A 23,763-nucleotide genomic window follows, 5' to 3' on the forward strand; every position below is an offset into this window, starting at 1 on the left:
TGGCTCTTCCTTCTGAGAGAAGGGACTACCCGTCTTGAGGCTCTGAGGAGCTCTGGCGCTGGGGCGCATGTGCTCCCACATCGACTCTTGGTTCCCAGCTTCCCTGACTACTGTGGCTGCCTTCGCCTGTTGTCCATCCCTTCTTCCAGAAGACCTGAGCAGACATTTCAGTGTTCCTGCTTCAGCCCTGAAGAGGGTCATCTGTGAGTGTTTTGTTCTCTAAGGCTCAGAAGGCATTTTCACAGCACACCTGCTAACCTGTACAACCCATAGTGACAGCCAGAAAAGAGGCGTTTCTGCTGGCAGCACGTGTGTTTGTGTGGTCATGGTTTTTGTTATTTTCTTTACGTTCAGTAAGGTTGTTAACTGTCCCACTTTGGGTACACAGAGAAGAAAACGAAACTCTCATTTCACGAACAGGGAGACGTCTGCCTCTCTGGCTTTGAAAGCCTTACTGCTTGGTTGTCCTTAATATATTTGGTGCTCGTGATATTCCTCTAGATCAGAGCCAAATATGTGCTTTCCAAAGCCAAGCAAGTAAGGTGATGTTTTCTTTCTTTATCTCTCTCTTTTTAAATTAATTTATTTCAGTGAGAGAAAGAAAGAGCGTGTGATGGGGGGAAGGGGCAGAGGGAGAGAGAATCTCAAGCAGACTCCACACTAGTGCAGAGCCTGACATGGGCTCGATCCCACGACTCTGAGATTGTCAACTGAGCTGAAACCAAGAGTCCAGTGCTCAGCCAACTGTGCCTCCCAGATGCCCCGAGACAACATTTTCACATTGGAGACATTCAGGACTCTGTTACTCCACAGTGTAAACTTAAATCCCAACAGCCAGACCGACAGGGGACCATATTGGCATCTGGTTACATCCATTCTAGTCGAAGACCTTCATTTCTTGTAAAGAGGATTACACTGGAAACCACATGATCATTCTTAGGGAGTGTGGTCAGGATGCATCATTTTATCTCGTTTCTTCACATATGAGCATCGGGGCCATGACCCTCTTCTCTGTCCAGCTATCTTGGCTCAGGCATGAAGGCAGGAATTGTCTTGACGACAGGACACACTCGGAGTCACAGGTGGTGGTGGTCAGCAGAAGCCCCTCCCTCCCTCTAAGGACAGTGCACTCCTTCCCCCACTTCGTTGGGATCAAACTTGTACAACTAGAGGAACTATTACACAGGGGGGATAACTTATGTGAGTAGTTTACAGCTTGAAGAGCTAAAACACAGAGGCAGTTTAATGGCAGAACTTACCCTGGGCCACACCTTCTGGATTCTTCAGAGGAGGGTGCAGGTTTACAAAGGGGTCAGGGGTACCATTGGATACCTAACCACAGAAACGTTGCATTTAGCTAATAATTTAAGCTCTGTGGGCATTTAATGTTTTACATTGTGTTGGATGGGCAACATTATATACATGAAGTAAGTTTTAATATCTAGAAATTAGGTTTTTGTCCCCAGGTCCAAACTTTCTCCCAAAGAGCTGCACGATTCTGTTGAAGATGTGATGTAGTGAAATGCCAGTGAGCTCATTGAATGCTCGTTGAACTCAGGAACTGTGCTAAGTCAGCATAGTGTAGCACAAAGTAATTAAAGGCTTGTTAGCTGTCCTGCTTTAATTCATTTATGACAGGTCCACTCAGCTCAGACTTGAGTCAGGACATTAAAGACTTGCTAGCCTTTGTGCTTCCCCTTTTTGAAGTAGGTGCCATAAATGACTCGTGTAAGCTTACTCTAGGCGGCAGGTCGCGTGTGCACAGGCAGCACACTGGCAGCACAGGCCCCGTGGATGGAGATTTTATGATGAATGTGTAACTTTCTATCAACTGGGCAATTCATGTAGACTTTTTACGTTAACTTCAGTATCTATGGCTGTTAGCACAGGAATGTTTATGATTCCTTGCATTGTTTCCATCATAATTACCCTTCTTCTAAAAGCTAGAAATATTTGAAGTAAAATTGAAAAGGTCTTTTGCTGCTGACCCTAGTGGTCAGTCTGTTCCCGAGCTGTGTGGTTTTTGACTAGAAACTGCAGTCAGGCTCCATTCTTTGTGCTGTCGTAGAATAACTAAGAGCAGTTCTTCTCCTGCAGGGGTGCAGATCTCTCTGCTTTGGTTCGGGAAGCGTCCATCTGCGCCCTGAGACAGGAAATGACAAGACCGAAGGGTGGAGGTGAGACAGGTACGGTGCTTTCTGGAATGTCTCTGTTCCCTGTCGTTGTCACTCTGGACACCTCACACCACTGCTGACCCACAAAGTGACCGTTGTCTCATGTCTGTGATGTGAAAACTGACATGTCTCTGACAAGACCTTTCCAGTAGGCTTCACCTCACATGGTGTCTGGCAGCCATCTGGTGGCTTCTCAGCCTCTTCTTCCCCCCTCAGAGTCCACGCATCTGTTTTTATTCCCACTGGGTTTCTCTGTCTCCCTCTTCCTTCTGTCTTTGGTTCCTGAGAATCCCAGGGTGAACTTTGGTTTAGTTCCCAGCGGCATCTGTGCCGCCGAGATCTGTCAGCACACGTCCCTTCCCTGTGTTTTTGTTATGATTCAGTTATCCAAATCGCTTTTATTATAAGCTATTTTAGATTCCTCTTGGAGGATGTAAGTGATGAATCACTAAATGCTACTCCTGAAACCAACATTACACTGTATGTTAACTAGAATTTAAATAAAAATTTGGAGATGGAAAAAAAAAAAGAAAAGACCACTGGACTTAGAATCAGGAAAAAAAAATACAAGTTGCCATGGCATTCAGATTATATTACATGATTTAAAAAAAAAAAAAAAGTTCACCCATAGAGAGCTTTATAATTCTGCATTAAAGTTAAGAATTAAAATAAAACAATAAAAATTTAAAAAGTTTTTTTTTTAAACAAAATTTAAAAATCTCTTGGAAGTAACAGATAAAATTCGCAAACCTAGACTATCTTGTAAGAAACATTGTGTAAGTGCTACTTGAGAGCAGAGTCTATGGTGTTTTGCTCTCAAGTGCTACTTGAGAGCAGAGTCTGTTGGCTGTTTGGATATTCATGTGTAATCATGCAGCAAATTCTGACATCTGTGCTCTGCTGCAGTTTGCATTACTAGTTACCTGTCCTCTAGGGACTTAGTGTTGATATCTTCCTCACCGAAATCCTTACGCTGTTCACCTTCTACCTGACGTGTTTAACTACACATTTTATTCTTTTTTTTTTTTTTTTTTTTTTAGGTAAATACGGTATCCTAATATTTTTATATTCAGTTTTAATCGTCATCGTGCAAGCTGTTTCAGGAACATTCTAAACCAAGTCTTGTTCAAAATGTAGTTATTTGATTTCCCTTACTTACATAATGGCACAACCTTATATAGAAGGAGAGCCCCTTCTGATCCAGTGTTGGGATAGTATCTCTGTATCTAATAGATATTATGACATAACGCTGTAACATCTACTAATGCATATGCACTCTTAAATAGCTATAGAATATTACTTTCCACTCCCAGTTAAATTATTTGTATTATCTTAAAAAGGAACAATTTTGGCTCTTCTTCATCAAACATCGTCATTAAATTAAGGCGTTAAACAGTGCAAAGAGGGGCCTTCAAAGCGTGATAGTGTAAGAGTGATAGTCTCTCTGCGGTGTCCTGCATTGAAACCTAGTAAGCATGGGGGGATGATGGTTAGAGGATGAGACTTCCTGACATAAAATGAGCACATTCCGGGGGTCAGATGTATTGCATGAGGCCTATTTAACAATAAGGATTATATACTGGAACGATAGATCTTAGAAAGATAGATCTTGAAAGAGTCGATCTTAGAAGTTATACACACCCACACACACACACACAATCGTGTGAGGGATGTAGGTGCCAGCTAACATTTGTGATGATCACTTTATAACAACGTCTGAAATCGTCACAATAGTCACCCACCTTAAACTTCCAGGTAATATGTCAGTGATCTCTCAATAAAGGGGGTGGGTAATGAAAACAGGGACTCTAATTAAAGATGAACAAAGTACTTTTTTATATAATTTGTCCCAAAGTAAACTGTTTCAATTGCTGAGGGAAAAAAAAATTTGCACTACAATGGACACTGATATAAAACTTAAGCATTTATTTAAAATTAAATATGGTTAGGTGTGTGTAAATTAAATGAAATTGAAAATATGTCCCAAAACATCTGATAAGCAGGGTGTCCCGGTCTTGACTGTCGTTCAGAACAGACCCAGTATAATCACTATCTCGTGTTCCCTTGACCTCTTGCAAGTCAGTGTCTCAGGAAAATCTGCCTGTCAGTTGCTATTAGTGCTCCCCCCACCCAGATGTGTCTGTGATTTGCTCCCCAGGTGAACTCAAGGTCAGTCAGAAGCACTTTGAAGAAGCTTTCAAGAAAGTGAAATCTTCTATATCAAAAAAGGTAAGAAATGCTCTTAATATGTGTAGAGAAGAACTAGAATGGAGACCAGTAGATTGTGAGCTTATGGAAACAAGGAAAATAAATGTCTTTATGGGAGCATTCTTGAGACTGTAGTTTTGTGTGTTTCTTGAAAGTCTGAAGCCGAGAGAGGGTGACGCATGTGGGTCTGTCCACCATCTGAGGATTTTTAGTCTCTTTGGTCCACGTGTCCCCTGACCTGCTCCACCCTTCCCAAGACTCTTACCTGCCTGGAGCCAGACTTCCTCGTTGGCACACGGGACTCACCCACACATTTCAGGCGGGTACAGATGTCCTCCCAGTAAGGTCAGAGAAGGGTTAAACACAAGAACTCCTTTGGTGTAACAAGGACAGCCAATGCCACACAGAGCTGCGGGGGTGCGTCCAGCCCTCTGAAACGCCTGACTTGGGCACCGCTGTGATAAAGCTCGTTCACCTGGCTGCCTTGTTTCGGGGCTCCTGGAAATGTAATGCACGTTAGCCGCGAGAACCTGCTTCCTGATGGACTAAAACTGCCTTTAAATCATTAGGCATTTATTATCCCAGGCCTGGTATTTCTGATGATAATTACTGATTGAAAACCTTGGAGTCAAAGTCCAAGGAGTTATGGGAGGTGGGCTGCCCTGTTTGGTGTCTCAAAATTTGCTCTGAACCTTCTAAGTGAGGTGACTGCTGTACCACTTTTTTTTTTTTTTTTTTAAAGATTTTATTTTTAGTTAATCTCTGCTCCCAATACGGGGTTCGAATTCACAACCCCGAGATAAGAATCTCAGACTGTACTTAGTGAGCCGGCCAGGCGCCCTCCCCCCATTATGCTAACCACAGAAGCTGGTTAATTGGTCGGGGCTGGTGGTGGTTCTGATTCGGCCTGAGAAGAGTCTGCTGTACCCAGACTCAGTTCTCTGCCGTAGCTGGAAGCAATGGTCTGCCTTTACCTCTCAGGTGTTTTTGTATCCCAGAGGAAACAGTTCTGTTCTGCTGAGCATCTTCGAGTAAAACCCAGTCTTGTGAGGCGCCTAGGGCGCCTGGGTGGCTCAGTGGGTTAAAGCCTCTGCCTTCGGCTCAGGTCATGATCTCAGGGTCCTGGGATCTCTCCAGGGAGCCTGCTTCCCTTCCTCTCTCTCTGCCTACTTCTCTCTCTGCCTGCCTCTCGGCCTACTTGTGATCTCTCTCTGTCAAATAAATAAATAAAATTTTAAAAATAAATAAATAAATAAGAATCTTTTTAAAAAAATTAGAAAATTTAAAAAAAAAAAAACCCTGTCTCACTCATTAAAATCGATAATAGTTTGGCAGACTGGTGCTCCTCGTTTTGACGGACAAGAGATTCATGATGTTAGTGTCCTCCAGAAGTCTTCGTCATCAAAAACATGGTTTTAGTTGAAATTGTTCCTCACCCGCAGCTGGAGCCCCGGGCTTGTCAGGACTGAGAGGACATGTGGATGCGGCTCCTCCCCTAGCCTCACTGTGCTTTAGTACAAATGTATCCACACGGTAGTGCACACATACAAGTTTTTTTTTTTTTTTAAGATATTATTTATGTATTCATGAGAGACAGAGAGATAGAGGCAGAGGGAGAAGCATACTCCCCACTGAGAAGGGAGCCTGATGTGGGACTCAATCCCAGGACCACAGGATCATGACCTGAACCAAAGGCAGACACTTAACTATCTGAGCTACCCAAGCACCCGCACACACACAGTTCTGTGATCTCCGTCAGTGTCTAGGACATTCCATCCCTTCCGAAGTTCCTTGTGGCCCCTCGGTGGCCAATGCTGACAGCACTGCCCGTGATTGCAGATCTGACCTGTCTGGGCTGCATCCCCACAGAAGCCCATGGCATGAGCTCCCTAGTCCGGCTGCTCTGCTCAGTGGAGGCTTCTGGGTTCCATCCCTGTTATGTGTCGCCCATTTCTACCTGAGCAGTTTTCCAGGATAAGAATATAGCATGACTCCTTCTCGTTTCCTCTGCTGGGGGACACTTGGTGCTCCTGGGGTATGTGGGTCTTTCATGAGTAATGTGTGTGTGAGAGTAGCGTGCTAGCTTGCACTTCTCCCTGGTGTGCAGCTGGGGTGGCATGGCCAGGGCTCCAGACCCTTCCTTGGGGAGCCACTGAGTCCCCCAGTGTCATAGTCCTTTCACAGCATTAAGCGGCATAGAAACTGGTATCTCATGTGCTCTCCATGAGCATCTCCGAATGGTAGGACACCCAGCAAAGTTTCACGTACCTGTGAGCGGTTTGGAGTTCTGCTGTCCTGTCCTCGTGCTTCGATCTTAAAAAACACTAGACTTGTATCTCTCCTTGCTATAAACGTGCACAGATTCTTATTCAGATGTGCATGCGGAGGACATTCTCTCCAAATCTGCTGCTCACCTTTCTGTCATCTAAAAGCACCTTCTGGAGAGCAGGATCCTTGAATCCAGATGAGGGCCCACCTGGCTCCTGTGTATATGGCTTGTGCGTTCTGTCGGGAGAAATCTTGGCAATTTCAGGTTCACAAAGATTCTCACCTTTGCTTTTTTCTAGACATGTCATACTTTTTAGCTTTTACATGGAGCCTTGTGATCCATCTCAAATTAATATTTTAGTTTGATGGGAGGGGAGGTGGGGGTCATGGTTCCATGTTTCCATGTGGCTCCAACTTGCTGTGACTCTGTTGAGAAGACTTCCCTATGGAGTCACCACCCCCTCTCTGAAAACCAGTTGTTCGTAGAGGCGTGGATCCGTTTCTGGATCTGACTACATCTGTCTTAATGCCACAGTATCTTTTTTGCCACTGTCTTGACCATAGATCTGTAAGTCGTGGGATCAGGTATAAGCTCTCCAAATTTCTCCTCTTTATCTCCCCTCAGTTTTTAAAAATATCTTAAACCCTTTTCATGTCCACAGAAAGTTTATAATCAGCTTATCAATTCCTACACAAGAAGCCTGCTGCGATTTGGAATTGGACTGAATCTAGATCAGTTATGAGAACAGCGCTTGAAAGTTTTTCACTTCATGAACTTTGTACATCTGTCCATTTAATTAGATTTGTTTAATTTCTCTCAGTTAAATTTATTTCACTTTTTAATTCATTTCACTTCTTAGATCCACAGGATTTACCCAGTAATGTGAACTTTCATGGTAAATATTTTACCATCTTTCATCAAATTTATTCCCAAGTAATTTATACTTTTTTGTTATTTATGGATTTTTTTTTTTTTACATCTTGTTTTCTAACTGTTGCTAATATATAGAAATTCAGTTAGTTTTTATCTATTGACCTTGGATAGCTCATTTATCACTCTCTTTATCTCCAAAAAGATCAGTTTTCTAGAAACTGCTGTATTTTGAAAAGTTCTCATGTTTGTTGCTTGAGTGACTTTATTACAGAGACTACAAATGTGTCGTACAAAGTTCGAAAATCACTTGACCTGATTTCGAAATTTGGCTATGTTCTCATCCAAGCAGCTACGACAGTTAAGGGTTAAACCTTTGCTTTATCTCCTTTGCACACTTTTGCAGGTGAATCTGACACCAATGTGTATTGTGGTTTTTGGGGGGGGTTCTCGGATCCTTCTCATTCCTTTTTTTCCTGGTCCTTCCCAGTTGAGAACTGTGGTAAAGAACCTCTTCCTTCTGGTTGAGGATAGTGCAGTTGAAATTAGAGGCACAGGCAGGGTTGAAAGGTGTGGCACTATTTTGGATGTGAATCTGAGTAGCTCATTGATAAGCCACTTCTTTATGCTTTTGTAATATCGGGCTCTTAGTTGTAAAGGACAGAAACCCAACTCCAACTCATGTGAGTAGGGGAAACAGAGTTGTTTGGAGGTACCTGGGTGGCTCAGTTGGTTAAGCATCTGCCTTCATCTCAGGTCATGATCCCAGGGTCCTGCGATCAAAGCCCCAGAAGTGGGGCTTGCCTCTCCCCCTCCTCATGCCCTTGTGCTCGCGTGATCTCTCTCTCTCAAATAAATAAAATAAAATGATGCATCTTGAGTTTAAAAAACAACAACAGTTCATTGTTCCACTTAACAAGGATCTTGAGAACACAGATGGCTCTAGGCATGCTGGCTGCCAAACCTCATTGCTTCCTTTCCTGGGGGAAGGTGGGAGGCTCAGACTTCCCAGCAAGAGAGTTCCCCACAGGCTCTAACGGGAGAGTCTCAGGGAACCCTGGGGTCAGTCCAGCCCAGGTTAGGATCCCGTGCCAGAACCAGTCAGTGTGGCCAATTAGGAAATTAGATGCTCTGGCCAGGCTGGGCTGTGAGGGGCCATGGAGTTTGGTCACGCCTTCAAGGCTTAGAATGAAAATCTGTAAATAAGATGTTGGTGACTCAGGTTAACTGACATGGTAGTGGTGGGATTGGGGTTTGGGGTCTTCCTGCTGAAAGAAAATCGCTAAATTTTGTTTACTGTACAAGGAACACACATTTTAGCCTCTCAGACCTTCTTACCAAAATGGCAGTTGCTTTGAAGTGAGTTAACATGGGATTAATGAGACGTCTAAGAAGACAGAAGTCCTGTCTCGAGGTCTACCGAGTGGGCCTTCATAGTTCTCAAATACTCAGCACACTCTTCACTTAGAGACCCAATGCAGAAATGTGTCACCTGGCCCAGTAAACCGTTGGTAACTGGTTCAGGGTGGAGGTATCGGCAGCGAGCAGACACTCCTCTCCGGCTGTCCTTTCCGGCTGTCTGTCCTCACCAGCTGTCCATCCTCGGCCGACTCTCACTCGGGCAGGGCGAGGCCCTCGGGCTCCACTGAAGATCCCTGCCCGTCCTCACTGCTAGTGAGTGGCTGTGTCCTGTTTGGTCCCAAGAGGACCTGACAGGCTGCAATCTGTGAGGACAGATCCCTGACACAAAAGCCAGGACCCTCTGCCAGCGGCTTCTCCAAATCCAGAGGCGAGCGTCCCGGCCGCACGTGCATCACAGAGCAGTGTCATTCCCTGTGCCGGTTCCCTGTGCACCGGAGACTTCAGGCCCTCCAGCTACTGTCCATGTTGAGACCTTGAGGTTACTTTCCCAGGTATTTATTATCTCCCAGTACAGTCTCGTCATGCTGCTCGCTCTGGCATCGTTCCACCGTCAGGAAGGAAACCTCACTCAGACGGACAAGCCGGATTTTGTTCTTTACTTCCTCTGTTAAACCACCCCAGAGCAACCCTCCTGTTCATTTGCTCACTGGCGGCGTGTTTTTCACACCCGCTGCCCCCAGCTCTAACTTTTTCTTCTCCACACGCAGGAGTAGATGGTTCATTTCCCAGATTATTTCCACCCCATGGACAGTCCCAGGAGAACAGCTCCTCAAGTCAGAGTTTCCAGCTGTGTTTGTTTTGTTTTGTTTTTAATTTATTTGACAGATCGAGATCACAAGTAGGCAGAGAGGCAGGCAAAGAGAGAGGAGGAAGCAGGCTCCCTGCTGAGCAGAGAGCCCAATGCGGGGCTCGATCCTAGAACCCTGAGATCATGACCTGAGCCGAAGGCAGAGGCTTAACCCACTGAGCCACCAGGTGCCCCCCAGCTGTGTTTTAATGGGTTACCTACAATCCGACTCGTTACATGTGTCGAGTCCCTGCTGTATGCGTGCCAGGCTCTGTGCTGGACTCACAGAAAAATTGCAGGGGACAGGCTACTACACATAGAACACGTATTGACCTGGGCACTCGATCCCATCAGTGTTAGAACGTGGCTTCCATGTAGTTTTTGCTACGTGGAAGGGACCAACTACATGACAGAGGCAGTGTGACTGATTTTATTAAAAACATCTGCACCTGTCATGCCAGAGGTTATCAAAGACTCTGCGGATGTCCTAGTGAGACTTAGTACTAGTGTAGTCTTCATAGTTTGGGAGATCGTAAATCTCTAAATATTTGATTTCTGAAAAACTTAGCGAATAAGAAGCTATAACTTCCCCTGGGGAAGTAGGCATCTTATGAATTTTGAATAAATATTAAATAAAGCAGACGACCAAGCTGATTATTAATTTGATCTTTTAAAAATAAGGCAGGGCATCAAGGTGAAGCCCCACACTCCCACTGGTTCTCATGAAACAATTACTTACAAAACTAGTGACAGCTGTTTGGGGGGGTGGGGGGGAGGACTAGCTTCCCTTGGGGCCTTTTTATCTTTATTGAACTTTGCACCATATGAAGGTCTTACCTAGTCAAGAAAAGTAAATACTGAGGGGAGCACAGCTGGTTCAATTGGTGGAACGTGTGACTCTTGATCTTTGGGCTGTGAGTTCCAGCCCCACGCTGGATGTAGAGATTACTTAAAAAACAAAAAGTTTTGAAAAATTAAAAACTAAACAGGTGCCTGGGTGGCTCAGTCGTTAAGCGTCTGCCGTCAGCACAGGTCATGATCCTGGGGTCCTGGGATCAAGCCCCATGTCGGGCTCCCTGCTTAGCAGGGAGCCGGCTTCTCCCTCTCCCACTCCCCTTGCTTGTGTTCCCTCTCTTGCTGTGTGTGTGTGTCTCTCTCTGTCAAATAAATATATAAAATCTTTTTTTAAAAAAATAAAAAATAAATATTGAAAAAAATAGTAATTTTAAAGTTCCAGAAGACCAAAATAGTAATAATAGTTATCTCTAGAAATAAGGATTAATTTTTTCTGATCTGTATTTTCTAACATTTTTGCAATAGATCTTATTTTATAATTTTAAAAGTTATTTTACTGTAAGAAAGGGATTGCTCAGGGAACCTGTGTGGCTCATTGGGTTAAGCCTCTGCCTTCAGCTCAGGTCATGATCTCAGGGTCCTGGGATCGCGCCCATCGGACTCTCTGCTCAGCAGGGAGCCTGCTTCCTCTTCTCTCTCTGCCTGCCTCTCTGCCTACTTGTGATTCCCCCCTTTCAAATAAATAAATAAAATCTTAAAAAAAAAAAAAAAAAAAGGAAAAAGAAAGGGATTGCTCTAACCTGGTTATAATGTAGGGGTGCTTAAAATGTCTTTACTGTAGATTATTCGGCACTGAAACTGATGTACAGAGGGACTGTTTTACCCTATTTCAGAGTTAATTCATCATTTCACTAATTCCTACTTTATGTTCACCTTTGAAACTGTTTGACAGGTACTTGAAAAATCACTAAAACAAGTTACTTAGATTTTTTTTTTCTAATCCGTCTTTCAGACCGGAGGTGAACATTAAGTACAGTCCAGGAAATGGGTTTCCCTAGTGAATGGGAAACGCCCTCTAGTCAGGGTCTGACTTCTCGCAGAGAGAACAAACAGAAGAGTTTGCCTTTCTCTGCCTGACCCAGGATTGTGGCCAGGATAAAAACTAGTGGCCGTAAAGTCCCCTCTGAACACCGGACAGACCTCATACGTGTGGGACAGACCTCATCGTGGCCGCTTGTGGGAGTGTCTCAGTGTCCGCCAGACGTCGGGAACGCGGCTGTGCCTCTAGCACGGGGCCCTGGGCTGGTCGGCACATGCCATGCTAAGGCCATTTGTTGCTGTTCGAAATCATGTAAATGGCTCTACTCCGTGGTCTTTTTAATTCCTGCTTAATTTGTGCTGGGGACCAGATGGTGCGACTGAAAGTTGCTGTGGAAAACCAAGCAGACTGCAGCAGCAGGAAAACTGCAGGAAGACCGAGCTGGGAGTGGGGGCGGCTAACAACACTGATCTGTTTTCCAGAAGCCTCAGTAACTAAAACGCTGTGATAATGGGCCATGACCTGACCCTAATACATAACTTCTACAAACAGTCCATCATGCTGGTCCCCACACCAGTGACAGAAAGACGGGCACTGATGTGGGGGCAGCTGGGGGAGTCGGCCTCCCAGGTCCCGTGGCAGGCTGGGCACACTCCACAGAGCTGCAGGTAGAGGGACTGGGGGGCGCGTCCCTATCACGGTGTCGTCCCTCATCACGGTGCCGGCAGGACTGGCTTCTCCCGAGGCCACTCCCAAGGCTCCCCCGGGCCTGTCTGTTCTTCATCCGCCTTCCTGCAGAAACACTGGTCCCGCTGGCTTAGAGCCCATCGTGGGGGGGTTCCTTACAAATTCACGGCCTCCCTGAACACGTGACCTCCAGTCACGGTTACTGTGCGGTCCTGGGGGAAGATATCAGCGTGCGCATTTGGGGGACGCATATCGGCCCCTGTCACACTCACAAGCTCTGTCTTGTCCTCTGTTCTCAGGACCAGGTGATGTATGAAGCTCTGCAGCGGTCCCTCAGCCGGTGACCCCGGCGGCAGCGGGCCCTGGAGCAGGTCAGTGTGTCCAGCCGGCCAAGCTGCCGCTTGCCACCTGATGCAGAGGGCGTCCCTTGTGAGCGCGTTACTCCCGGAGTGATGTGGCCTGTTGGAGCCGAAGACTCTTTCCGTCTGGCTAGCTGGGCGCGGGAACACCCTCCCTTCTCTTTAACAACAAGAAAGATGTTTAACTGTTAAACTAAACTGATGACTTTTTTTAAATAAAATTTTGAAAACAGTCTCGAGTGTACTTCAGCAGAGTTGCGATCACAGTAAAAAGAACTTTGCCCTAAGCCATCTGAGTGTAAGTTGCCTGCTCGAGGCCCGGTCACCCCCAAACACTATGATGTACGTCTCCCGCGCCCCAGGCTCCCCCGATAGCCAGCCGTCACACTCAGGAAACCAGCTGTGAGACGTGGCCGTCCCGTGGCCCCCCAGCTCTGCCAGGCCTCTCTCTCCAGCTGCCCCAGGTCGTCCTTTTGACAGAAGGGCCAGGAGTGAGCTGTTCAGTCTGTTCCTGTTTCGCTCCCGTTCCCTCAAAGTTGGAGCACTTCCCGTCTCCTGACTTCTGACTCTCTGGAAGGTTCCGGGCCAGTTACTTTGTAGAAAGCCATCAGCAGTTTGTCAGTGGTATCCTCATAGACCCACCCCAGGTACGCAACTGTGGCAGGACTTTGATGAAGTGTGCTGTGTTCTCACTGCGTCCTGTCTGGTGGTGCCGTCGGGGTTTGTCCCGCTCCTGACGCAGTCCCTGTGATCCCGTGGGAGGGTGGTCCTGCTGGGCTGCTCACACGTGGCTCTTCTGTGGAGGGCAGTGCTGGAAACCATGAGCGACTCCCTTCCTTGTGGAACATGCGACTCTCAGGTTGCCCTGGGTCTGGCCGGTTGGGAGCCCCTCCCTTGCCTGTGACAAGTCCCTGCAGCGTTCGCAAGGGCCGCGTCTGTGTTTGCTATCATTGCTCATTCGCTGTGCTGCTTGCGGCGTGATGTCACTGCAGACATGGGGCACCTGCCTTCTTTTCCTTCCATTCTGCACTCCACCTCACGCTAAGGAAATGTTTGTGCTACTTTGAAGAAGAATCAGTGGGGGCGCCTGGGTGACTCTTGGTTTCGGCTCAGGTGGTGATCCCAGGGTCCTGGGCTCGAGCCCCACATCATGCTCCCTGCTCAGCGGGGAGCCTGCTTCTCCCTCTCCCTGCCCCTGCTTGCTCGCTCTCTCTCTCTCTTAAATAAATAAAATCCCCCCACCGCCGCCGCCCAAAATGGAGAAGCTCCAGCAGATGAAGTTTCCAGCAGAGATCATTAGCTTCTCTTCCCTCCGTCCCAGCACTTGCTCTTCCTCCTGGTCACCCGAGCTCAAGCCTTGAAGGGTGTTCAGTTCTGAGCGGTGGTCAGGTCTCTGTTACACAGACGTGTTTCTGCAAACTCCCCTTCCCTTGGCCTCAAGGGCTCAGCCTCGCGCTGCCATTACCTTTCCTTATTGACCGGGGTCTGCTGGGCCTCCCGTTCCAGTCTCGCAGACACTGAAGCCAGGGCCGCCTTTCCAAAACACTCCTAAATGACATGGAGACAGAGGGTCGGGTCCCTCAGGCCTGACCTCCAGATCCAGCCTCCATGAGGAAGAGCAAAGGGCTAAGACTCTGGGCCTTGAGGAGTCTTGCAGGGCTGTGGGGGGCGGGGGTTGCAGCCAGCAGAGACTGGACCCAACCAGTCTGCACCACCGTGGGCCCCAGCGCTGACCCCTCACCGGCTTTCCTCCTCATGACCAGGTGCTAACTGAGCATGTTCACAGACACGCCACTCATGAAGAAGCATGATGTTTGGGTTCGCAGGTGCTAATAAACCCATAAACCCGGCCCATACACGCTTTGCTGTGACTGACCTCCCCGCCAGAGGCCCCTTTCCTCTGCACAGCTCCCTCCACCTGGACCTTAACCCCAGCAGCCTCGCCTCGAGCTCCTGTCAGCCTCTAGTCAGTTCTCCTGGGGTTCGGTTCTCAGCCTGAACTCATTAGTCTAATTATACACGGACCTTCGTGCTGTGACATCAGCCCACCCTCAGCGCCTGCCCTGTCTCCCCACCCCAGTCCTGACTGATGTGCACTCATTCCAGGGAAGCTCATTGTTCTCAGAGCTTCTGCTGGGGAGGCCCCCACTCCCTGGAGCGCCTCCTGTGTCCCGACCCACCCAGCGCAGGGCGTCCGGGGCCTGAAATACCACTTCCTGAGAAGCTTTGCCTCATCACTCCCTCTGCTTGTGCGTGGGCCGAGTTTCGTGCTGACGTGGCCGGTGGCGCCCACATAGGATCCTCCTCAAGCGCGAGACCCACGTTCTCCCACGTTCTCCACGCGGCGCCCAGACCCCTTCCTGCCTCCGTGGCACTCGGAATAAGAACAAAGTAACTGTTGGGACGCCTGGGTGGCTCAGTTGGTTAAGCGGCTGCCTTTGGCTCAGGTCATGATCCCAGTGTCTTGGGATCAAGTCCCATGTCGGGCTCCTCGCTCCACGGGGAGCCTGCTTCTGCCTCTGCCTCTGCCTGTCACTCTGCCTGCCTGTGCGCTCTCTCACACTCTAACAAATAAGTAAATAAAATCTTTAAAAATTAAAAAAAAAAAATAAGGGTGCCTGGGTGGCTCAGTGGGTTAAGCCGCTGCCTTCGGCTCAGGTCATGATCTCAGGGTCCTGGGATCGAGTCCGCGTCGGGCTCTCTGCTCAGCAGGGAGCCTGCTTCCTCCTCTCTCTCTCTTCGGGCTCTCTGCTCAGCAGGGAGCCTGCTTCCTCCTCTCTCTCTCTGCCTGCCTCTCTGCCTACTTGTGATCTCTCTCTGTCAAATAAATAAATAAAATCTTTTAAAAAATAAAATAAAAAAAAATAAGAACAAAGTAGCCGTTGAGTTGCATAGCCAATCTCTTCCCCACAGGAAGCTGCGTTAACACCGGGGAGATCTGATGTTTCCACCAAGGTGTCTACCCAGGTGGGACCTGGTAGCTCCGAAGAGGAGCCCGTGGGACTCTTGGGGGCGCGTCATCTGCTGCAGGGTTATTGCTCAGAAGGATTCCCAAAAAAACACTTGTCCCCGGCTGAGCAGCCCGAGTGTGCCCAAGACTCTCAGAAGACACTGTTGTGGGAGTTGGGCCTGCATGAGCATTCTCTAAAACAGAAGACTTTAAAGATTTTTTATTTATTTATTTGACAGACAGAGATCACAAGTAGGCAGAGAGGCAGGCAGAGAAAGTGGAGGAAGCAGGCTCTGTGCTGGGCAGAGAGCCTGATGTGGGGCTCGATTCCAGAACTCTGGGATCATGACCTAAGCCGAAGGCAGAGGCTTTAACTCACTGAGCCATCCAGGCGGCCCTAAAACAGAAGGCGTTAAAAAGAGATGATGTGTGTATGTTTTACACCAAAATTCTAATTATCTTGTTTTGCGCAGACAGGAGCACAGGCTGTCCCACTCTGGCAGGATGTGAGGGAGCCTGGTGAGCGGAGTCTGGGTTCTCTGGAGACTCCAGGAAATTTTGCTGGCTTGAACTTTGTCAGAATTAACCGTGTAGAATGCAAAGTGAGTGTCACGATCACCAGGGGCTTGAGAAGTGCAGACACTGAGTGAAGGAAGCAGCTGTGGCACCCAAGGAAATCGTGTTTCAAGGTACAAGGTGCTGTCTAGAAAGGGGATCAGCAAATTAACTCGATAAGCACTTTGGGGGCACCTGCTTCATGTCTGCTGGGTTTCAGCTGCCTCCTTGATTTTTCCCAGCTCACGAAGAACTTACAGTCAGATTTTCCAGCCCTCGATTGCCACACTCAGTTCATGGTCCAGCTTAGATTCACTTATTGGAAATGCAATTAGGGCGCCTGGGTGGCTGTCAGTTCGGCGTGTGCCTTTGGCCCAGATCATGATCCCGGTGTCGGTGTCGTGAGACTGAGTCCCGCATTGGGCTCCCTGCTCAGCGGGGAGTCCGCTTCTCCCGGTCCTGCTGCTGCTCCCCCTGCTCGTGCATGCGCGCTCTCTTGCTCCCAAATAAATAAATGAGTCTTTAAAAATAAATAAACGATAAAGTAATGGATGACCTGTCTTTGAATTCAAGCGGCTAGTATCAGAGGCCTCAGGCAGCAGCCGCTCAGTGGACGTTGAGCTTGTGCGGAACGGTCGAGTGTTTAAATGGCTGTCGGGTCTTTCCGAGGAGCTCGTTGTCAGTGGGCTCCTAGGGCAACATGGAACCACAAAGGTGAACATGGGAACCGTGACGATACAGTGGAATGCGTGGTTTGCCTGCTTATAGTGGAAGCTGTCAACTCTACGTGTAAAAGAACAGCGCTTGGATAACCATGAGCAAGTTGCTGTTTTTGTGGGTAACCTAGTCCAAGCAGAAGGACTCCCTGAGCGCCCCTTGCTTGGATTCTCCACCCACGTGGCCAGCCTCCCTCCACCTGTCCCCGCCCACGCCTCCCACAGTGGATTACTTGGAAGGGAATCTGAGACAATGTATCATTTACTCCATAGGTATTTTAATTAAGTGATTTTTAAGTACGGAGGGTGGAGGCGAACAAACAGCGCCTTTATTGTTCCTCCTCTGCAGTGAAAGATGGAAGGAATCAGGCAAATGGGGAACTCCCGGGACAACAGAAGGCGCCCACCTCTCTGCGGCAGTGTCAGAGGCCAACTTGTGTCTTCCAGGCTCTGGAGAACAGTGACCATGTCCCCACAGGGCCACCTCCAGGGGTCTGAGCACATCCGGCTCCACGGCCCTGTGGATTTTGTCTTAGAAAATATTACCAGCAGCTTCCCGAGTTGTAATGCCACAGCAGGCATTTGAATCATCTGTCAGTGTTTCTCAACTCAGGGTTACACAAGAATCACCCAAGGCTTTTCAAAAACATGCCACCTGGGCCTCACCGTGGACGGGCTGAATCAGAGTCGCTGGGTGGGGAGCAGGGAATCTCGCTCACACACTCTCCCAGGCGATTCTGATTCCCAAACCCCCACCCCGAGGAGGACCCCCAGAACCCCACTCTCGCAGTTGAAAGGTGGGGAGCCCCAGGAAGGAATTGTGCGGGAACACACGCTAGTGACGCCCAGGGTGGAAATGCGTGGCCAGTGTGTTCTGCAACCACAGGGGCTCGCCAGCCTTGAGATGGGGGAGGTGATGATCTGGCCCCCTTTTAGATTGCTCTCGCCATGGTTTACCCCCAGCAGTGCATGGGCTGTGGCGGGGACAGAGAGCTGACTCAAATGGGCTGTAGCCCCGGTGCCTCTTCTCCCGGTCACAGAGCTCGCCTGAGTGCATATCCCTTGGCCCCAGAGGGGGGAGCAGGACCAGGGACTCCCTGCCCGGCCTCCTCAGCACCCACAAATAGCTCGCACACCCTCTCAGGCTGCAGTCCCCTGTGGAGGGAGCCAGGCACCCAGGCCTCATGTCCAGATTCCAGGTGGTAAGACTCTGGATGCACTCCCCCATCGTGCAGAGGGCCTGGGGTTGCCATTCTCTTGTGGCAGGTTTTCCACGAGCAGGCCAGTGCGAACCTGAGTTCTTCCAGGCATGGACTTGACCTTCCCTAGGCTTCTGCAACCCCGAGCCCAGTGGCAGGCCCTCTTCCGGGAGCCTCTGGGTAGGTGTGATGGGTCTAGGGCAGCCTGAGCACAGGTCATCACAGGTCATGACCACAGAGCAGTGTTTGAAACATGAAGACGGAACACCCGCCATGTGCTTGGCTCACTTCTCTGTCCTTCTGTCCATTCCCTGGAGTACTGAGCATCTTGCTTTCCAAGCACCTGAGCACACAGACTTCAGCCTCTGGCAGCCAGCGCGAGTCTGGAGGCAGAAAGGCCAGAGCAGCCCACTCTGTTCTGAGCATCTCGCTGCTGGACAGGTAGCACCTAGATCACACGGTGCCCTGCATGTGCCTCCCGGGAACCCTCAGGGCACCCCATGGAGAATGAAGCCAGGCTCTGCTCCAGCTGCCCGTGGGGACCGGCATCCAGTGGGGCATCAGGATCCTACAAAGTGAGGCTCGGACCTGCTCAGCTTTTCGGAACAACTGTAGGTTTGTTGCATATCCACACATGGGTAAGACCAAGCAGTGAGTCAAAGAGCTACTGCATCATCTCACTTGTATGGGGAATCTAAAAAACAAACTGACACAGACGCCTGAATGCAGAGGACTGATGGTTTGGGTGAAGGGGGATCAAGAGCACAAACTTCCAATTACCAATAAGTCGCGGAAATGCAAGCACAGCATGGGGAAACCGGTCAGTAGCATCCTAACAACATCATGTGGTTGCCCAGGGCGAGGACTGCGGAACGTATAGAATCGTCGAATGTATGTTCTGCACCTGAAGTGAATATAACATTGTATGTTAACTCCAATTTTATTTTTTTATTTTTATTTTTTAAAGATTTTTTTTTTTATTTATTTGACAGACAGAGATCACAAGTAGGCAGAGAGGCAGGCAGAGAGAGAGAGAGAGATAGGAGGAAGCAGGCTCTCCGCTGAGCAGACAGCCCGATGTGGGGCTCGATCCCAGGACCCTGGGATCATGACCTGAGCCGAAGGCAGAGGCTTTAACCCACTGAGCCACTCAGGCGCCCCTGTTAACTCCAATTTTAAAAGCATTTTCTAATTAAAAGATTTGGAGGGCACCTGGGTGGCATCTGACTCTTGGTTTCAGCTCAGGTCATGATCTCAGGGTCGTGAGATAGAGCCCCGCGTCGGGCTCCCTGCTCGGCCAGAAGCCTGCTTCTCCCTTTCCCACTCCCCCTGCTTGTGTTCTCTTCCTTGCTGTGTCCCTCTCTGTCAAATAAATAAATGCAATCTTAAAAAAAAAAAAAAAAAACTTCATAAAAACAAAGATGCACAGATGTCAATATAATGGTCCCCTCTGGGAGGGCTGCCCAGGGGTCCTCTGTGATGTGTGTTCTGGTTCATTCTTTCTTTGTCCACTTTACTGAGGCGCAGATGCATCCAGAAAGCTATGCAGCCTTGTTTACGACTTGATGAGGTTGGAGATAAGGACCCACCTGTGAAACCATTGCAACAGCCTGTGCCATAAATCTGTCAGCACCTCCCGCCCTCTTAATTAATTTCCTTATTTGTGATAAGAACAGTTGACACAAGATGGACTGTCCTTCTGAACTTGTAAGTAGTATAGTTACTTGTAACTATAAAACTTGTAACTTGTATAGTTAATAAGCACGGGCACTGCCCAACACCATCGTCGTTCTCATGGTGCGACGCAGACTTTGTACCCCCGACTGGCGCCCCCTGTGCCCCCTCACCCTCGCTTTGTTTCTGTTAATGATTCTCTAAGGTGTATGTATACATTTTCCGTGCTTTCCTGTATTTATGACATATTTCCCAGTGAAAACAGAGATTCAGGGATTGCTTTTAGGAAAAGCAAGCCAGCCAGGTGGGCAGAGGGATGGTGATTATCAGGCTCTAAGTCACGGAGCCAACTTTCTGTGTGTTCAGGCCAGCAGACAGCAACCGCAGGATGGGCAGAGCTGGGCGGCGGCCAGCCCTGAGTCACCGAGCAGACGTGCTCGCCTGCAGGGGTCAGCTGGTGCGGATGCATGCGTGCCTGCCCGCTGCACAAGATGAGATCTGTGCGAGTGGTTTCAGAACAGACAGACAATGCCTTTGTCTCCTCGCTGTCTGCTTTTCCTTCCCCTGCAGCCACCAGGTGTATGTGGAGCTCACACACCTTCTCTTCTGTTGCCGTGGGCCTCGTGGGGCCCGCCAGGTCTCAAAGGAAGGAGATGATTTGGCAATCCTGTCGGGTCTCCAACCATGAGAGCCTGTCCCAGGTTCCCACAGCAAATGGAAATCAGCCAAGTTCACAGACTCCTACTTGAGTCTGGCGGCCACCGTCTGAAGGGCAGAAACGTAACTGGGAGGAGAGGTTTCACTCATCTGCTCAACAGATATTTATGGACAGGCACGTGCCATGAGCCAAGCCGGGCTCCATGCCGGTCACTGGCGGTACTGCTCTAGCAGAACCCCAGCCTGTCATATGATCTCTCCCGGGGGTGGGGAGCAAGGTCGGTGAGCCAAGAACACATCGCACAGAGCAGGGGCAGGGGTTGAGCGGGCAGGGGCCACCGGGGGCTAGTGCACTGCGGTATGCAGACAGGTCATGCGAGGGAATGCGCTGGGCAGCAGGAACCACGGGGCAGCCTCTGTGCGGGCTCTGAGTGTGACCTCCGACCTGGCCTCACACCACCTCAGAGACCAGGGGCCCCCCAGTCAAGGGAGGAAAGGCTGTCCACTTAGTCCCAGCGTTCCACCAGCTTTTTCATCAGAAGTTTGAAAAGTAGGGGCGCCTGGGTGGCTCAGTGGGTTAAAGCCTCTGCCTTCGGCTCAGGTCATGATCCCAGGGTCCTGGGATCGAGCCCCGCATCGGGCTCTCTGCTCAGCAGAGAGCCTGCTTCCTCCTCTCTCTCTGCTTGCCTCTTTGCCTACTGTGATCTCTGTCAAATAAATAAATAAAATCTAAAAAAAAAAAAGTGTGAAAAATAGTGATGCGCGGCCTTGGGGCTGAATTTTAACCCATTCGGTTCTCCCAGGCCCCCTGGGTGGGAGGTGTTGCTCTCGTCCTGGTAAGTAACCCTAAAGCACGCAAGGAGCTGGCCGCAGCCAGAGGGCACCCAGGCAAGTCTCCCCCACTGAAAATCCCTTTCTTCGAGGAAACAAAGCACAATTATGGGAAGTTTAAAGGTCTAAGGTTTAAATAATGCTGCAAGTGTAGTCACAAGGCAGAGCAGTGACTCATCCAAGGAGAGAGGCTCGAGTCCTCGGAAGTGCTGGCTGCGGGTCAGCTGGACGAAGGGGAAGTCCAGGGCCCGGGTGGAGTGACCAACTCAGGAGCCAGAAAACGTCTGTCATATACGTGCGGACGACTCTGCCATTTATTTTTCTGTGGCTACAGGAACTCCTAGAAATTGATGGGAAAGTGGAAAAAGGGTATACAAGCCATCCATAATCTCATTTTCAAACACCACCACTGTTACCATTTTTCGAACGTTTTTCCCCAAGTTTGCCTCTGGTCGGATGGGTCGAGTGGTCTTGTCCCTGATCCAAGATTACCGTCGCTTCCCGTGAAGTTGGTCTTGTGTTTCTGCCTGGTGGGTCACCTGCCTCCTTTCCTACCATCAGTCCAGGAGGCAGAGGGGCCTTGGGACAAATCTGTCTGCCTCGCCCCTTCCCCAGAGGCACCTGCCGGCAGGGACACTAGCAGAAATGTTGCCCCCAGCTCTGCAGGCCATTCCGATCGTTGGGACATCCCCTTCCTGAAGCTTGACACCCAACGCCACGGGAAGCTGATGAGAAGCAGAGCAGACTGGGCAGGTCACTCAAGGTCCGTGGAGTTTCTTTTTGTCTGTTTTGTTTTTTATTTTTATTTTTATTTTTTAAAGATTTTACTTATTTATTTGGGACAGAGAGCACAAGTGGGGGGAGGCAGAGTGAGAGGGAGAAGCAGACTCCCTGCTGAGCAGTGAGCCTGTTGCAGAGCTTGATCTCAGGACCCTGAGATCATGACCTGAGCCCAAGGCAGACACTTAACCTACTGAGCCCCCAGCTCCCCTGTTTTGTTTTTTAAATCCTCTTCTTTGCTGTTGGTGAAAACACCCAGGACTTTCCCGCGCATACAGTGCTCCTTGTGGTCTGTCTGCGTCTGCTTTGGCCGCGGCACGGCTTGAACGACAAAGGCTGCTGGTTGCTGTGTTGGTCTCTGGGAATCTGGGACCAAGGTGGCGGCAGGGCAGGCTTCATGTTGATACTGGATGCAGTTGCGTTCTCTCCACGGGGCCCACGGCCTCCTCTCCATGCTCTGGCAGCTCCCCTCCAATTTGGGCACAGGTCCAGCTCGGGGCCCTGATACCACCACGATGGTGTCGGGGCTCCGGCCCTGAACACTGGGAACACACACATTGGGTCTCTGACCCTGAACAATTTCATGACCAGCCCTCTGCATCAATAAAGGGTGAAGGGTGGCAACCAGCTTCTCAGGACCCCATTTGGGGACAGTCCGCCTCATGCCATGCTCCCGGCTTCCCCCAGCCCCTTGGCAGCCTGGCAAAGGGGAGGGAGCACAGGTCTGAGCACAAGAGCTCGCTGAACTTCAGCAGGAGCATGGGGGGCATGCGGGGCTGTAACCGAGAAGCAGGTATGAGTCGGATGGCCTCAGAGAGCGATGTGCATGTGAAGAAGATAAAGCAGACCCGAGTTTGTGGGGCGCTCTTCAAGAAGGACATGTGTGGCTCCGTGAAAACACAGGGAACAGCCTTCAGTGCCCGGCTCCTGCCCGCTCTGGGGGCCTGGGTCCCCGTCACGTTGGGACCTTCCTGGGTCTGCCTCAGGGTCTCCTCTGTCCCCTCCCCCGCAGCAGATGGGTGGTGTCCCCAGCAGACACTGTCAACCGGAGATGCACGGGAGTTGGCAGACATACACCCCACTCCCTCACCCTGCACAGGGACCTTTAAAAGACTGTTCTTGTAAACGTGGACCCAGAAGACAGAACAAATGGAAGGCTGCGTGAATTGCTCCCACGGCAGGGCTCTAGAGACACGTCTACCCAGGCTCCTGGGGCTACCTCTGCCCTTTGCTGACACCATTCCATGTCCCCCAGGGATCACCCTCCAAACACAGCTGTCTGTACCCACATTCTTGCCTCAGGTCTGCCTCAGGAGAAACCCCACGTCAGGCAGTGGGTGAGGAAAGGCGTCGTGCGAGCCCCGAGGGCAGGAAAGGAAGGGGCCTGGCCAAGATCCAGGCTCCTGGCCGCGGTGCCCAGAGGCCCTGCAGTCTCAGAGTCCTGAGCATGTGCGGGGCAGAAAGCAGACACTGTGGCTGGAACACGCTTGTGTGTGGGGGACCTGAGGCTGCCTCCCACGGGGCCTCAAGAGCCTGTGCATGCACGTCTGTGTGTGTGTGTGTGTGTGCGCGCGCGCACGCATGGCTATGCTCGCCCACGTGTGTGGGGGTGGTGTGGCAGGGGGGCGTGGTGAAAGGCGGGTCCTCCCATGGCCCCACCCACCCCACCCCTGGCCACTGGCACGTCTGCACTTACTGCACATGTTCGTGGCCAGCCGTGGCTGGAAAACCCAGTCTCATGGGGCCATTCCAGTCCGAGGACAAGTGTTTATTCAAATCGGGTACATTGAA

At 49.8% G+C, this 23,763-nt stretch overlaps 1 protein-coding gene across 7 annotated transcripts in view; it reads left to right on the forward strand.

Moving 5' to 3' along the window:
* The window catches only part of NVL (nuclear VCP like), a 97,696-nt gene extending 84,853 nt beyond the window's left edge, over positions 1 to 12,843 (forward strand). For 5 of the 7 annotated variants that reach the window (XM_059145094.1, XM_059145096.1, XM_059145099.1 and 2 more), the window contains 3 exons: positions 2,098 to 2,186; positions 4,333 to 4,403; positions 12,551 to 12,843. In XM_059145094.1, the coding sequence (XP_059001077.1) occupies positions 2,098 to 2,186; positions 4,333 to 4,403; positions 12,551 to 12,595 (205 nt within the window). In that variant the 3' untranslated portion in view covers positions 12,596 to 12,843. Of the gene's footprint in view, positions 1 to 2,097; positions 2,187 to 4,332; positions 4,404 to 11,537; positions 11,877 to 12,550 lie in introns of those variants that run through there. The other 2 variants (XR_009347274.1, XR_009347275.1) reach the window with 2 other exon arrangements.
* Positions 12,844 to 23,763: the final 10,920 nt, after the last annotated feature.

This window comes from Mustela lutreola, chromosome 14 (assembly GCF_030435805.1).
Source record: "Mustela lutreola isolate mMusLut2 chromosome 14, mMusLut2.pri, whole genome shotgun sequence".
Lineage (NCBI taxonomy): Eukaryota > Metazoa > Chordata > Mammalia > Carnivora > Mustelidae > Mustela > Mustela lutreola.